General features: G+C 33.5%; 1 protein-coding gene across 2 annotated transcripts in view; it reads right to left on the reverse strand.

Annotated features, from left to right (window-relative positions):
- Positions 1-17,641, reverse strand: part of LOC114328735 (puratrophin-1) — a 988,347-nt gene that overhangs the window by 56,822 nt on the left and 913,884 nt on the right. For both annotated transcript variants that reach the window (XM_050661949.1, XM_050661948.1), the window contains exons 10-11: positions 3,909-4,187; positions 203-348 (exon numbers count right to left, since the gene is read on the reverse strand). In XM_050661949.1, the coding sequence (XP_050517906.1) occupies positions 203-348; positions 3,909-4,187 (425 nt within the window). The remainder of the gene's footprint in view (positions 1-202; positions 349-3,908; positions 4,188-17,641) is intronic.

Here is a 17,641-nt window from a genome sequence, read left to right on the forward strand (position 1 = left end):
GAATTTTCTCCGGATTTTAATTGTTTGTAGAGGCCAAACAAAAGACAAAAATAACTTTTCTTTCTTTGATATATATTTTAAATTATGTTCTGTTGTGATTTACAGCATTTTTTTCGAATTTTAAATTTTATTCAAGTCCCTTTTAGGGGGACACATTAGCTCGAAATAACCAAACAGACGGTAGATACTAAAACAAACTTACCTGATATGAGTATTTTGACTTTTGACAGGAGTACTGGCAGCACTTATTTCAGATGCAGAATACGGAGGACTTTTGTCTTGGTCTTGTCTCTCTTTATCGGGAGGTTGGTTGTGATTTGTAAGATTTGTGTCGGGTATAGCAATGTTCTGAAAAAGAAATATAGTAAATTTGTTAGAACAAAACTATACTATCATGGAATCTACAGTGATGATTATAACAGACATTTTCAAATGACACAGAAGTATAAATTTTGATATAAGCATAATAACACATTCAATGCATATTGCGCTCAGGTAAGTGTGCACAGATAGTCATCAACTTGACACACGGTTATGGAACGTTATAAACGAAATTACCAACTTTTTACATTTATTTTTACAGATATTTCAAGTTTTTGTTTCTTCTTCTTTTATGGCCTTTGGGAACTGCGCCCACACCATGACCATTACGAATCCAATCGAACAATCAAGGGTATTATTATTATTATTACTTATATTTTATGCTGTTTATGAGTAGTTTCATCAGATTTAGTGAAGTAACTACTTCGATTGGGTAAAATTATGGGAAACCGCAAATATGGTATGGTATCTTTTTAGCTGGTTATTGGGTAAAATTAAGCGAAAAATCCATAGAAAGACGAAGAATTTCCTAACTGCGAAACTTAAGAGAGTGGTATAGTTGCAGTTCATAAGGTTCAAAACAGATGGACCACGCTGCAACGCTACGTTGTGGATTCAAAAAAGTAGTTTCCAATGATTTACCGTGGGTTCTTATGTGGAGTGGACGTTCCATCACAGACGAGCGACTGTGGGGTCCATCTGTTTTGATAAGGTGCTTGTGTGTGTTCACAGAGAGGGGATGGCATTAGATAAACTTTTTGCCACCGATATTCAATAAGGTGCGGAAAGTTATGATGATGGGGAAGGAACTACAAGAAGACGAAGAAGAAAGAAGAATAAATCGGCCATAATATATTGCAGAAAGGATTCAATATTATTCAGAAGTACTCGGATTCTTCTCTCACATAAAACACAGTCACTGCCTTTTTGTCATCGACAAAAAAGAAAAGTAGCGTAACGGTATGAAGAACTACTTTAAGGTTTAATATGAGTTTAATAAACAGCACTGAGCCACCAAATCTAATAGTAAGTTCTTTAACGGTAAAATATTGCAAAACCTCTAAATTTTAAAGAACCGCTTGGATTGACATGAAATTTGGCATACACATAGCTAACAAGTCAAAGAAAAAAGTGATATTGTGCCGATGTGCTTTTGCCCCAGGGGTGGTTTTCACCCCCTCTTTGGGGTGAAAAAATATTCGTCCAAAGTGAGTCCGGAAATGGATAAACTAACTAATTTTAAGGAACTTTTGCTCTATAGAGTTTTTTCACTAAGTCAATTTCGAGTTATTTGCCAGTGAATATGTTCATTTTTTTAACAAAATAACCACGCTTTTAGATGGTTTTTCGCAAATAACTCAAATAGTAAGTATTTTGTCGAAAAAACATTCTCAGTAAAAATATAGCCTGTAAAAAATTTAAAAAATGGTGTATATATGACGTCTCTATACCTAGTAGAAGCAGAGTTATAGCTAATTAAAAATAGGTTCATATTCGTCAAATTCCAAATGGAATACTTTAACGTGAAATAATCAAAAATGAAGCACATTTCAGGGAAAACTCATTACAACTTATTTAAAGTGTTTAAAAATAGTTTATTTTTGATTTATAAAAAAAATTTCTAGCATCAAAAGTAAACAAGTTACTCTCAAAATAAAGTTAGTCCCTTTTTTTTTGGTTAAAAAATCGGGAAAATCACCCCCTAATTAGTATCTCAAATAAACTTAATCGTTACGACTTCACAAGTTTCTTGACTTCTGTATGTATTGTATATATAATCTGTAAGTTTCATCGGTTCAAAGTCCTTATTTTTGAAAGGGCCGTAGTTAAAAGTGGTTGAACGAGTCACTGATCACGAATGTATGCAAATTTAGAGACACCAAATCTTAATCAATTTTTGTCTTACAGAAAAACAGAAAAATACATTATATTCAGAAAAGCAATGCTGACTTTTTTGTTTTTCGAGATTTTTGGTATCTCTAACAATTTTTAAGTTATTTTGAAAAAAAGCATATTTTCAAAATAAAATTTTTTATAAATTTTACTTAAAAATAAATTTTTTTCAAAAATAAGCACTTTGAATTGATGAAACTTACAGATCATATAAACAAAACATAAGAAAAATAATTTGTGGAGCGGTAACGATTAATTTCATTTAAGTTGCTAATTAGGGGGCGGTCTTCTCCATTTTTTTTGCCAAAACAAAAGGGACCAACTTTATTTTGAGCGTAACTTGCTTAAATTTAATGCTAGAATCTTTTTATAAAAACAGAAATAAAGATCTTTTTCAACACTTTAAAAAAGTTTAAATGGGTTTTTCTCCAAAAAGTGCTTAATCTTTTAAATATTTCACTTCGAAATATTCTATTTGAAATTTGGAGAATACGAATCTATTTCTCATTGGCTATAACTCTGGTTCTACGAGGTCCAGAGACCTAATGCGTACACCATTTTTTTTACTTTTTCACAGGCTATATTTTCGGTAAGAACGTTTTTTCCGACAAAATACTTACTTTCTGAGTTATTTGCGAAAAACCGTCTAAAAATGTAGTTATTTTGGTGAAAAATGAACATATTCACTCGCAAATAACTCGAAAAGTGTTGACTTGGCGAAAAAGCTCTATAGAACAAAAGTTACTTAAAATTAGTCAGTTTATCTATTTCCGGACTTATTTTGGACATATATTTCTTCACCCCCAAGAGGGGGTGAAACTCACCCCTAGGGCAAAAGCACACATCGGCACAATATCACTTTTTTTCTTTGACATGTAAGCTATACGTATGACAAATTTCATGTCAATCCGAGCGGTTCTTTAAAATTTAGAGCAAAAACCGTGATAGAATGTACTATAACAGAAAAATGTTTACAAAATCCCCAAAATAAGTTCACATGGAATACCTACTAGGTACCAATCAAATTGTAGAGGGTATAAAATAATTTGTAGCGTATGACTAAAAGGCAGGACAAAAAAAAATAACACAAAGACCAACAAAAACATGAGTAGGCCCAGTAATTAAAAAGAATTATGTTTTTTGTAGCAATTGAATACGTATGTGTGTGAATTAGTTACCTATGTTCAAAAAGATTACCTAAATGTTCAAAATCATACTTAATTTAGTACTTAAGAACGTAGGCGCAAAATTTCGTGCCAATGCTTTTTAAAGGATTTAAATGCATTTTTTTTTCGAATCCTGAGAAAACTAATACGTATTTTTGCAAAAAGTAAACGCAGAATGAAAGGTTACATTATTACCGAGGGCTGAAATTCCCTGAAAACTTCTATAATGTTTATTTTAATACGTTACATGGGTGAAAAAGAAGAGAAAATTAAGTGTGCTTTTTAATTCCAAACTCAATCAAAAGAAACTTTTTGTTTATTCTAAGGGACATTCGGCCCTCGGTAATAATGACATATTGTAATCTTGTAATCTTTCATTCTGCGTTTAAATTTTTCAAAAACATTATTAGTTTTTTCAGAATTCGAAAAAATGAATGCATCAGCCCGAAATTTTACGCCTACTCTCTCATATTGCTTTAGGGCACAAAAACAGTAATATAGCTTAAACAATAAACTTTTGTCATTTACCTGACATAACTGCAACAACTTTTCATTTGCGGAATGCTTGGCCAGTTTGACAAACTCATCCTGTTCTTTGCCATCATCTTCTAATATATCATGACAAGACTCAAGCAATAAAAAACACCTGGAGCTGTCTTCGATTCTCTCCCTACCATCTTCGAGTTTTTCTCTAAATGCTTTCATTTGGATGTGAAGATTATTGGAGAGTTCCTTCACCGGCTGACCCTTAGCGTCAGTGATATTTTTGCACTCCTCAAAAAGATCGTTGGATTTTTCTATTTGCCTCTGAAATACAAAATTATAACAATTAATGTATTATTTATTGATTTCCTTTTAAAAACGGAAGAAAAAAATCAAGAATACAGTACACAAATTTCATCAATACGTGTCTAGAATTCGACGACGCAGTAATCTGTAATGTTCTTAGTAAAAAAAATATTTCTCTCAATATTTTTAATAAAAAGTGACAAAACTTGGGAGAATTCGTATTAACAACATAACAAACTTACCGAAGTGTTAAAAGATTAAACCTAGCGTCTACAATCAGAAATTTTAAACCCCAGTTGTTGCATAATATAGGGAAATTCAATATTAATTTACTTATTATATTGGGACAAGGGTATATCAGACAGAGTAGCCTACATTATGCTTAAATTAATAAGAACGTCGTTGAAAATTATACAGGTATACGCACCAACAAGCACATATAAAAATGAAGATATTGAAAACTTCTACTAAGAAATAACACTCGCTGTGGAAGAAAAGAACACTAAATTGACGCTAATAATTGGAGACTTCAATGCCAAATTAGGGGGAAGAATAGACGAAGACGAACACAGAATAGGACAATATGGATACGGCGAAAGAAATAATAGAGGACATACATTAATGAACTAATTGGAGGAGAGACAACGTTTTGCTATGAACTCGTTTTTTAACAAAAAACCGCAAAGAAAGTGGACATGGATAAGTCCCAACGGCAATACTAAAAACGAAATAGATTACATTCTTACAACACAAAAAGCCATCATCAAAGATGTTACAGTACTGAATTGTTTCTCAACCGGTAGTGATCATAGACTTGTCAGAGCCAAACTCAGCATTAATAGCCAATTCGAAACAAAAAAGAAAATGGAAAATAGATCGAAACTAGATATGGGAAAACTTAAGAAAGCAAAAGAGAAATATAAACAAAAAATAAGGAAAAGTATACCGGCCAAAAGAGATTTGGAAAACAAAAATATCGATGAAATAAATCAGCTATTAACCGATACATTAGCAAAGGCGGGAAAAGAGGTAGCACAAACAAGAATAAAAAAAGAAAACTATATATCCCAGGAAACAAAAAACCTCATGAGCAAAAGAAAAACATTAATAGAAAAACAAGATAAGAGAAACACAGTAGATTACAAAAAAAGGTAAACAAAGCTATCAGAAGGAACATCAAGGAAAGTCGAAGGAGAGTACAGGAAGAAACAATAGAAAAAATAAAAATATGAAGTGCTTAAAACCACAGCTTGGAAGCATACAGATTAATAGTATAAAGAACAAAGAAGGCATAGAGACCAATAATATAGAAGAAATTATACAAATAACACAAGAATATTATAAAAACCTCTACAATACAAAACAGAAACCAACACAAGAAATCCTTAAGCAACTACAAATAAAAATAAAAAATGTAAATTCCGACTTACAACCAGAAATCAGTAAGAATGAGATAAAAAGAGCACTCAAGTAGATGAAGAATCATAAATCGCCAGGAAAAGACGGGATAACTGTAGAAATGCTAAAAAATGGTGGGAAAACAACTAGAGAAGTTTTGTACATACTTATGAATACAATATTAATGACAAAACAAATACCCAACACTTGGAACGAAGCAGTAACATTGTTACTATTTAAGAAAGGAGATAAAAAGGATCTAAAGAATTACAGACTCATTACTTTACTAAATGTGATGTACAAACTATTAACCAAGATATTAACAAACACATTAACAACATGGATACCAGGCAAGAGAACAAGCCGGATTTAGAAAGAGCTTCAGTACAAGTGACCACCTTTTAACGATGAAGATATTAATCGAAAATTCTAACGAATATCATATCCCGCTATACATGGCATTTATTGACTTCGAAAAAGAATTTGATAGTGTGGAACACTGGGCAGTAAAGAATTCCCTACAAAACAGCAGAATAGACTACAGATATACCGACTTAATTACAAAAATATATATTAAGGCAACAACAACTATTAAGCTAATGAAACAAACGGAGCATATTAAAATAAACCGAGGAGTAAAACAAGGAGATACCATCTCGCCCAAGCTATGCAACCAAGCGCTAGAAGATGTGTTCAAACAACTGCACTGGGATGGCTTGGGTATAAACATAAACGGGCAATATCTGAATCACTTACGATATGCTGATGATATTGTATTAATAGCAGAAAGAAGTAAAGAATACAAAGAATGATGGAAGAACTAGATAGAGAATCGACAAAGATAGGACTGAAGATGAATTACAGTAAAATAAAAACCATGACCAATCAACAAGAAGAACTAGTAATTACAGTGGCACAAACAAGAATAGAACAAGTAAAAGAGTATATATATCTAGGACAAATCACTAGATTAAATAAATAAAATCAGACCTAAGAAATAAATAGAAGAATAAGATTGGCCTGGGCGTCATTCGGAAAACTGTCTTATATTCTAAAGAACAGAAAATACCCGCAATACCTAAAAACAAGAGTCTTCAATCAATGTATACTCCCTTTTTTAATATATGGCTCTCAGACATGGACGTTTACAAAAGAGAATATGGAAAAAATAGCAAAGACAGAAAGAGCCATGGAAAGACAAAGGCTGAACATTAAACTATCAGACAGGAAAAGAAACGAATGGATCCGTAACAAAACAAAAGTGAAAGATGTCTCTACCCAAGTAGCAAAGCTTAAATGGATGTTCGCCGGACACACCCTACGGCAGAAGGATGAAAGATGGACTAAGATGATTATACATTGGAGACCGTGGAACCACAAACGAAAAAAGGGAAGGCCACAGATGCGATGATCAGATGACCTGAAGAAACACACTGGGTCAAAATGGATGCAAATTGCCCAAGATAGAGAGGCATGGAAGAAGGAAGAGGAGGCCTATATCCAAGGATGGATGTTTAGGGCGGATTAGATAGATAGATAGATTGGGGCATTCTATACCGGACAATATTCATACAGGGGTAAGAAAGGGGTAGAAAAGTATCGCACGGGTCTAAAAAACCTGTTGTAGACTATTTTACGTTATATAATTTCTATCAAATTATAATCATTGCAAATTTATACCGATATAAGAAAGCCATAATTCGAGTCGACCAACAAAAATCTAAAGAGGTTTATAAGAAGAGGAGTACGACAAGAATGTGTACTATCCCCTCTACTTTTTAATATGTGCTCAGAAGAGATATTTAAAGAGGAATTAGAAGACATTAATGAAGGCATATCAGTTAATGCAACACTAGTGAACAATCTCACATATGCAGACGAAACAATACTCCTTGCGGACAGCAGAGGATTGCAAATTTTGGTTGATCGCACTACGCAGTATTGCGAGAGGTATGAAATGGATCTGGACACAACAAAAATCAGGATTGTCAGTAAGCACAAGATTAAAGACGAAACGTTAAAAAAACGAAATCTACGTTAAAGGAAAAGCTTTAGAGAAAGTACCTATATACCATTATTTGGGATGACGACGTATTGAGATGACCAGAAGCGCTTTCAATAGAATGAAATCAGTGTTATGTAATGGAAAACTGAGAATATAAATTAGAATTAGAGTATTGAGAAGTTACGTATTCTCTGTCCTTTTTATATGAAATTGAAGCCTGGACAATTACGGACGCAACTGCAAAAATACTTGCCAGCTTTGAGACGCGGTGTTATCGAAGAATGTGGAAAACATAATGTACACAGCACGTAACAAACACGGAAACATTAAGAAAGATGAAAAAAGAAAAAGAAATACTCAACATTATAAAGGAAAATAAAATGAGCTACTTTGGTCACATACTAAGAAATGAATAATATGAGTTGATGCGATTGGTTATAAAAGGGAAATTGGAAGTACAAAGAGGACCGGGAAGACGACGCACGTCCTGGTTGAAAAATTTAAGGCAGTAGAGTGGAAAAACAACAATAGAAACAACATCCTGTTCGGACAAAATAGAATACCTGGATGAGTATGATGATACGTGGGTGATAATTGATAATACCGATATTTATCAGGATATTTGTCCTTTCGAGATTAGAAAAATTCTGCAACAGGGCTGTGTTCTCTCCCCTTTCGGTTTAATATTTACTTCGAACAAATTTTTAAAAAAGCACTGGATGAATCACACGGTGGCATAAAAATCAATGGAGAGTTGACAAACAATATCCGATATGCGGACGATACATTCATACTTGCCAGCAGTACTGATGAACTTCATCAACTTATGGACAGGATACAAAGAGGGAGTGAAGAAAGAAGACTTAACCTCAACATAAATAAAACAAAATGGATGCTGGTGGGAAACTCAAAAACATGCCAGACAATTGAAAATAAAAAAACCAGTTAATTCAACACGTAGACTCATATGTATACCTTGAAACATTCGTCAACTCGAAATGGGATCAAACAACCGAAATACGATCTAGAGTTGAAAAAGCCAGATCAACATTTAACCCTCGCAGGACCAACCTTTTAGTAGAGACAGCGAGGACCAAGGAGGCTCAATAAATGTCCACACATAAATTAATCAAAAACGGGCTTCTTTATTTAAACTAATTTAAAAATAACACTTTTATATTATTCCTAGACGTTAATGGAACAGTTAGAAGATACGAATTTATAATTTACCAGGAGTCTTCGGCTTCATTGGAATTGGCGTCATCGTAGGATACAGAAACATTTTTGACTTCTTGCTGTCCTTACCGCATATATACTTGCATTTTGAACAAACTATGGTTGTTTTTGTCTAGTTATTGGCCTTTTTTCTTTTAGATTTTGCTAATCTGACACATGAATGATATCGTCCCTTTCCATTTTGGGATGGTGTTGAAGGTATTCAAGGGGATTATTTATAATCCACTGTCAAGCTTTTATAAAAGTATAACCCGTTGTCCTAGGTGAGCGACGGAAAACGACGCGACGCGATGCGATGCGTTGCGATGCGATGCGACCAGTAATTCACGCGACGTGTGGCTTATGTAGCGTTGCATCGCGTCGCTTTCCATCACTCAAACCAGGACAAACGTGACGATGTCAATTATTATTCATTCCTATTCTTAAGTGTGGGGAAGTATACGGTAGTGTTACTAGAAAATTCATATTTTAAATACTTAGCTAAAAAATTCCATAAACGAAAAATAAATGTCATATATTTAGAACGAGTAAATTTGGAGAGTTTAGTCATTTATATCCGAAATTAATGAAATAATCCACGTTGGTTTAAAGAGTATTGTGGCTTATTCACTTTCGATTATATCATTGCAGCTGTTAAACTCAGTATTAATAACTGAGCTATCAATAACTATCAATAAGTAATTTTCAAAAACCAAATTCTATTGAGGAGAGGCTGTTACTGACTTTAAGGTATGTTAATGAAAAAACACTGGTACTATATAGTTATTATTAGTTTTTATTTATTTAATAAATTATTGCGTAGCATAATTTGAATTGAAAAAAGCAATGGGGCGTCACACTGTCGTGTCTCGTCGCGAACAAATCAAGTTCGCACTTCGTCGCGTCTTGTCGTAGACTGATTAACCCGAAAACGTAGGCCATACACAAATACAACCATTACTTGATATTTTCGCGTCGCGTCGCGTCGTGTCGCGTTGTCGCGTTTGTCGTTCATCTAGGACAACGGGTAAGGAAATGAATTAAATTATAGAAATGCTAATTATGCCATCTAATAGGGCAGTAGTACGCTGACAACTACTAATTATTTGAGATTTTTAGGAACAAAGGTATTTAGAGAATCGGATGTAATGCAATGTTGTGGATGCTTTTTAACTATCCTTGGTCCTTTTAGGGTTAACAACATAAGAAATATATTCACCAATTGCGGCATATCTCCCGCACTAAAAATACGGCTGATAAAATGCAGTCTTGCTGCATTTATAGACTGTTACAAATTGTAGCAAAATATGTATTTCCAGTCTTGCTGTATGGAGCAGAGGCCTGGACAATAACGGAAACACTAATGAAAAAGGTAGAGGCCTTCGAAATGTGGGTGTACCGACGTATACTCAAAATATCCTGGACCCATATCACCAACGTAGGGAGAGCTATTTCGCCAAATGGGAAAATAAAAAGAAATCTCACAATTAAGAAACGGAGTCATGGATAGGTCATGTGATGATACATGATAAATGATACATTATAAATATCGTATACTTCTGATAATACAAAGTAAAATAGAGAGCAAACGCGGACCAGTAAGAAAAGACACTCACGGCTTCAAAACTTACGCCAATGGTTTGGATCGCTCGAGTTATTTAGAAACGCCACAAACAAAATTGAAATTGCTATGATGATAGCAAACGTCTGCAACGGGCGGTGCACATAAAGAAGAAGATTTGTACTTTTAAAATGCAAATTACAAGGTATGACGTGTCTCAAGCATAATTTTTATATCTTTAGTAATTGCAAAGAAAGCCAAAAAATCAAGTGACCTATTTTTTAGTTCAATAGTTTATTTACATGTTTGTTATTCTTAATATTGTTATACAAAAATTATATCAACATACCCAATGTAATATCACCTATTATTATTGCACACATACTTAATTTTACACTACTAGACCTTTTATAAAAAAACAAATCGAATAATTCTACTTGTGTTGAAGCGTAAACTCACACTGACCACTATTTGAGATTCCTATTATTACGATATATTTACATTATTGTACTATGACGCGATTTCCAGAAAATGTTTAATTGATTAGAAATGCAATGATATCAAAGGATGGTATTTGAAATATGGACTTACAGTGCTGACATACCGAAGGCGCTTAGTGTATTACAGAAGGTATACAAAGATATTCATTAATCGGTTATTGTGTCGGCTCCAGTCAGACATATCGATATCTATTATTCTAGTGAGATAAAGTCTTTGTAAATGTAAACAATAGTTTAACTTAATATTTTGTGATTACAGAATGATGACGACAAATCTTTCCATTGTTTCGCTAAAAACAAAAACAACTTTTGCCTTACTCTGTATTAAAAATAATGCTTTTTATATAAGATTTCAATCTATGCAGCATCTGGTAAAATAAACAAACAGTGGCTTCAAACAGTAAATAAAACATTTCTTTTTGGACTACGGTTGTACACATGCATGCGTTTACGCCGCGTTTTACCTGATAAACCCAAACGCCATGCAACGTACACATGCAACCGCTCAACGTCGTCAAACTGCGGTGGTTGTATTTAGGTTCAAAACAGATGAACCACTCTGCAGCGCTCCTCTGTGGATCTACAAAGTAGCTTCCAATGATTAGCCGTCAATTATTATGTAAATTAAACGTGCCATTCCACACGAGCGATAGTGGCTGGCCACGGTCGCCGATCCTCGCCACTGTCGCGTCCATTACAAAATCATTGGGGCTACAAAAATCGCCTGTTTCAGCCACTTTGTGGATCCTTAGAGTAGTGCTGCAAAGTGGTTCGTCTGTTTTGAATCTTAACTTCAAATACCGCGTTTGCTGGGTTGTTCGAGTTACGAGGGGAGCAAGGGGACCGCCAGTCAAACGCAAGGCTAGCTAGCGCTGGCATGTGTACGGTACAAACGTCGGCTAACCGCGGCATTAATTGCCTGCATATGTAAAAAGCCTAAATGACAGTAACAATCATCAGAGTATCAGGCCGAGGTGTTCTACTTTATAAGTTTTCATCTCAACAACGAGAGATATAAATAATTATTTGAGGTCCAGTGGAAACTAAAGAACGGCTCAACACCGGGTATTACGAGCTACCAGGTTTTAATAGTCTTATATTGGCGTGTGGCTCTAGCGTGTGTGACCATTCATTCCCTAGCTTCCCGTGAAACGAAAATGAACAATAACATGAACAAACAAACAAATCAGACAAGAATATAGAATAACCCACCCTTAGTCATCAGGAAAGTATTAAATTGGATCTTGTTATAGGCCATGAAAAGAAACTATTCAAAAGGGATTAGAAGAACGGCGATAGAGCTCATTAAGAACAAAACAGGTTTAGCGATCGAAGCATCAACATTTTTGTAACTATCGTTAGAGATATCGTCCCCCTAAAGCTCGAGAACTGTGAGACCTTGTCGTGGCGGAGTTGCACTGACAAAGTTGATAAGACAGTAGAATCACGCATGCTTAGTTCCATGAAATGAACCATCCAAAAATTATAGAAGTAGACTCCGTTACAAGCGATGAAAGGAAAGCTATGCAAAAGGGATAAAGAAAACTGCGATGGAGTTCCGCAAAAATAACGAAGGTCAACGAGCGAGCATAAGCAGGGCACCTTTTTAAAATGTTGAAGTACTCGTTTAAGAAAAATCTTAGCCCGAGTAGGAGGCTCGACAGCTAGCGCTACAGTCTATTTAAAAGTCACAAACATAGAAAGGGTATACATAAAAAATCTTTAAGGTTGCAATGTAGAAAAGTCTGCAAAATCAGATAATATCTTTGTCTACAATCTGCAATCTATAATAAATTAAGGTTACATGTTCACTTCTTCTCGTGGGTGTCTTACTCGTAAAAGACGATAAAGGATACGTAACCAAAGTTTACAGAAAAATAACCCACACCAACAGACATCTAAATGACCACTCAACCCATAATGTTAACATAAAACAGGAAATTATCAGTAGTAATTGCATGAGAGCTCTAAAATTATCGATTTGTTTCTCGAGTGACACTTTGACAGTTTTAATTTCACGACGCGAAAGGGAGTGAAATTATGTCAAAGTGTCACGAGGGCAATAAGTCGATAATAATTTTAGAGGTCGAGTGTAATTCGCTGAGATTATTTCATGAATAAAATTGTTTTTTTTATCATTATAACTAAAATTTTATTGATATCTTCGCCTGAATATTTGCTAAACCTGTTCCTGGTGTTCTCTTTGACAAGTTGTAAAACATGAATTGTCATTAATGTCACTGAATGTTTATTTTTTCGTAGCAATGAAGGGCATCTGACGTAATACTTGACGACAGGATATTATTAAAAATTATAAGGTATAATATCACAAGAGAGTGTTGTTGTTGTTTGTTTGGGTTTATATGACTGCGGACACTACATAGATTCGCCAATTTTACTATTTTTTATTTTATTAGTCATTTTTTCGTATCTTATCCTAAACCTAATACTAATATTAATCTCTAATAAACAATTCTACTAATAAATAATTATTTTTGTATTTTTTTAATAATTTTTTTTTAATATATTCACACAAGAGAGTAAGAATAAATTGAAAATAATGCGACAGTTTTTCGAAAATTTGTTGTCTGGCAATTGACACGAGAGCCCGCAGGGCTCGAGTGGCTATTGCCAAAGGGCAACAAATTTGAGTAAAAATAAAGCATTATTTTCTTATTTATTCTTACTGTCGTGTGATATTCGTAAGATTATTTTTTAATACGTATATTATGGATATTTTCTTAAATGTGACAATTGTCAAAACTAGGAAACTGGTTGCCACTAAACAGAAACAATTTACTTAAAAAAATTCTATCGGTAATTTTCTACAGTAGATAATTCTCAGTATAATTTTAATCTGATTGGACAGAATTAAACACGTGATCAAATATTTTACTATATACTATACGATTGGAAGTTAAAATCATTAAAAAATAATCGTTGTAATTTTTATTTCTTTAGCTTTCTCTTATTGGTCAGAGTCTCTATGAATGAAATAATCAAATATATAAATATAACAGAGCTCAAAACACTTGCGCGAATGAAAATACAGTTCAGGAAGAAAAAAATCTTCTAAGAAAGTTTTAGCAATCATTTAAAAACAAGGAACTTCAGAGTAAATAACATTTTCACTTCAGTAGTGCCTAATAAGATGCATTAGATGTGTAAAAGAAAATGCCTAAGTCCTTGTTGTGGGTGGTTCCATAAGTACTTAACCGCTCCCCCGATGGCGTCACTATCGCAAGTGAAATCTGCTATCGTATGATACATTCTTGTAGACGGCGTGTGTCAAAATCTCAGGCGAATGAAACCATGATCAAACTTCGTTTTGTTTTGAGCGCTTGTGGAAGCGAGCGTATCTTAGCCCAATAAAATAAAATAAAATCAAAATATAATTCCGTACAGGTTGGAATAATTTTTTTATCAAAGTTTAAGTCCAAACAAAAGATATTTTCAAGAAAGTATGTGATTCATATGAGGAGATCATTGTTTAATAAATGGTTAATTTTTGCACAAAATTTACTTTTTTAACTGCTGCGGCGATTCATGTTTTTTTAAGGTTTTTACAATTTTTTTCTGCAAAGCTGAAAAGACAATCTTTTATATAAGACTTACTGAATTAAATTGTTTTACAGAAAAAGTTGCGCCATGGTACCAGTAAAAACCGAAAAAAAATGGTTAATAAATATTAAGTAGTTTATGAGATATTTAATTTGTTTATAAAATATTACCATTTTTTCAATTGCAAAAACGCGGTTGTTGCCGAGAGAGTATACAAGTTTTTAAGGTCTCATTTTTCTTACTTTTACTTTACTTTTTTTTTTTTATTTAAGAAAGACAAAGTCGCATCCACCCGAAGGTTATTAGCGACATTTCTGTAACATTTGTAACAATATTAAATCAAAAATTGGTAAACATTAATTACAATTTGTAAACAATTAAACCTTTGGAGCAATAATTGGATTCCACGCACTAACACTTTATTTTTGAAATGAACTTTCAGATCGCTAGCGACACTCCGACACTCTCTTTCTGATACATCATTAGTGATAGCGTTACGCGCATTAGTACTCTGCTTGTTCCTATATCCTTCTATGCCTATGTGAGATGGTATCCACAGGAAGATTCTTCTGAAACTTTCTTGAGCTTCCATTAGTTCGGCCTTGATTCTTTTCTCAATGGGGTGTTTGGGGTATATATTTTGCATAGCTTTGACTATGCTAAGAGAGTCGGAAAGGACTAGACAACAGGGGAGGTTTTTAATATTTACACGTTTGATGGCTTTAAACAAACCAAAGAGCTCTGCAGTATAGATGCTGGAATTTAGAGAAAGATGTTGGAGCATAGCTAGGCGATGGATAAATCCATCAATATTCTTTTGAAGTAGAAACTTAAATCTTAATGTTGACTTAATTGAGATGTGTCACTTTCCCAGTCCGATGCCTCCTCACTACCAAGGTATTTATGAATTTTTTTCCTTAAGGACGTGATTTTGCGTTTTATAGATCTTCCCTTTAAATGGGGGTAAACTTCAATGAGCATCTCGGTTAAGGCTTCTAGGTCTGTGGTATATTCTTTAATCGTGGCTATATGATCTGTTGATCCCGTGATATTCGTTAGGAGCATGTCAAGTTGATCAAAGTTTAGAGGGAAAGGTAGAGGGTGATTTTCTATGAAGTTTTTGGCAGGGTCAAGTAAGAGAGAAAATGAGCGTTCAGAAGTGCTTGCTGAACTAATTTTAGCTTTTTTAGATTTTGCTTGGACTTTAGGCGGTGGAAAAATGTTACGTTCTGTTGAAGATGGGTCTGCTTCAGGTGAAATAATTTCATCAAAGTTACGTTTTGGTTGATTGATTATGTGACTGTCCTTATTTAATGCATCTACTTTGTTTGGTATCTCCGGGACATTAGAAATAGACATTTGTTCACACTGAGAAGGGTTTGTATCATTGGGTGCTTGCGAAGATATATTTGTTGCGCTGGATATCGATGCTTCATTGTTTTGGTTAGTGTTTAGTTGAGCTAGTGGTTCGGAGCACTGGGATGCAATATGACCTGGCTTCTTGCATCTAAAGCAAACTAAACGGTCTTGAGAAATGAATATTCTATATATCGTGTTGTCACAAACAAGAGTAAATGTCTCTGGTAGTGTTAGACTGTGAGGACTGATATAGATTTGTCTTCTAAAACTAAGGATGTGATTGTACTCAGGCATAGAAGCACTAATTTTGAGGAATGTCATGGGGGAGACAGGAGCTATGCCGATTTTTTGTAACTCATTGATTAGCCAAGTCGTGCGGTATTGAAGGACATACGCCGGAGAGCACAAGTCGTTCCGCTGGTGTAACTAACCTTCTCGCTCTGACAATTTCACCTTGTATTTCTATTTGACCATGATTATTCATAAAATCATCCACCATTTGTTTATTGGATAAATACATACATATGCGATTATTAGATAATCTAGAAGAGAAGATTATATTTTTCGGTTGAATTATATTTCCAAGCGGGAGAAGGTAGTCTTGAAGTTTGGTGTTTTCTAAGGCACTAAAGATAATTCCTTGGGACTTTAAAGGAAATTGAACTCCCGACGCTGCCAAAGAGTATGACTGTGGTGCGTTTATTTGACTTTGATGGTCTTGTATTGTAGAACTGTTGTGTGATTCCATGTTTGAATTAATTTCGAAATTTGGATAAACGTTAAGTGAAAAGTAAGTCCGACCCTGTACACCTGCAAAAACAGGTATATGGGTATTTACTAAAAGCGGTTATTTTGCTGGTAAAACTGGATTTGTTTATTGACAACAATAACAAATAATTGCAATTTGCAGACTTTAATGCTAATTTAACTGGATATTATGTAACGAGTTTGTACACTTACAGTTTATTTCCATATATCACTGAGATTCACAATTTATAACTTATATTAAACTTTGTTAATATTAAAAATATTCGGAGCCCACATTGAATACGACATTATAGTTATCGATGCAGGACCGGTCTCTACTTTACTTTTTTACTTTACTAGTACTTTGCAATATCTTCGTTAATAATGGACCAATTTCAATGTTTTCTTTTAGTTTGGGGCAGCATATAAAAATAATAATTTTAATGACACTTTTTATAATAAATATTCGCTAATTTGGTATAAACTATTTTTTCATTTTTTTTTCTCTACGTGTGATAAATAAAAATTGACACAAAAATTTTTTATAAAAAAATTAACAAGATAATACTGAGTTAGCATTAAAAATCTGTTAGACTTTTTTCTTTGTACAATATTAAAATATATATGTATTTTACATTTAATTTTACAATTTTTATAACAGGTAGTACACTAAAAATTGTGTACATATTTGTTAATTTTTATTCACTTATATACATAATAGATTTATAATAGAGGTTTTCCTCCATTTTTTTTTATATATTTTCTTTTGTATTCATATTAACTTTGAGATTTTGCACGATTTGTATAAAGAAAAAAGTTTTTATGTTTCTTTAACAAAATTTTACTATTTTGTTTCATACAAATTTGATTTCATACTGTTTTGTGGTTATCTTTGTTGCCAACTTCTATTTATCACATTAGAGAAAAATTTTTAGAAAAAAATATTGTTAATACTTAACAAATTAATGAATATTTAGTGCAAAAAGGATCATGCAGATGTTAGTATTTTTATATGCTACCCCAAATTAAAAAAAAAACATTGAAATTGGCCCATTATTTATTATCGGAGATATCGCAAACTACTACTCCACCAATTTCCAGGCAAAAAGTTTTCATTTAAGGTGCT

Source organism: Diabrotica virgifera, chromosome 9, assembly GCF_917563875.1.
Source record: "Diabrotica virgifera virgifera chromosome 9, PGI_DIABVI_V3a".
NCBI lineage: Eukaryota > Metazoa > Arthropoda > Insecta > Coleoptera > Chrysomelidae > Diabrotica > Diabrotica virgifera.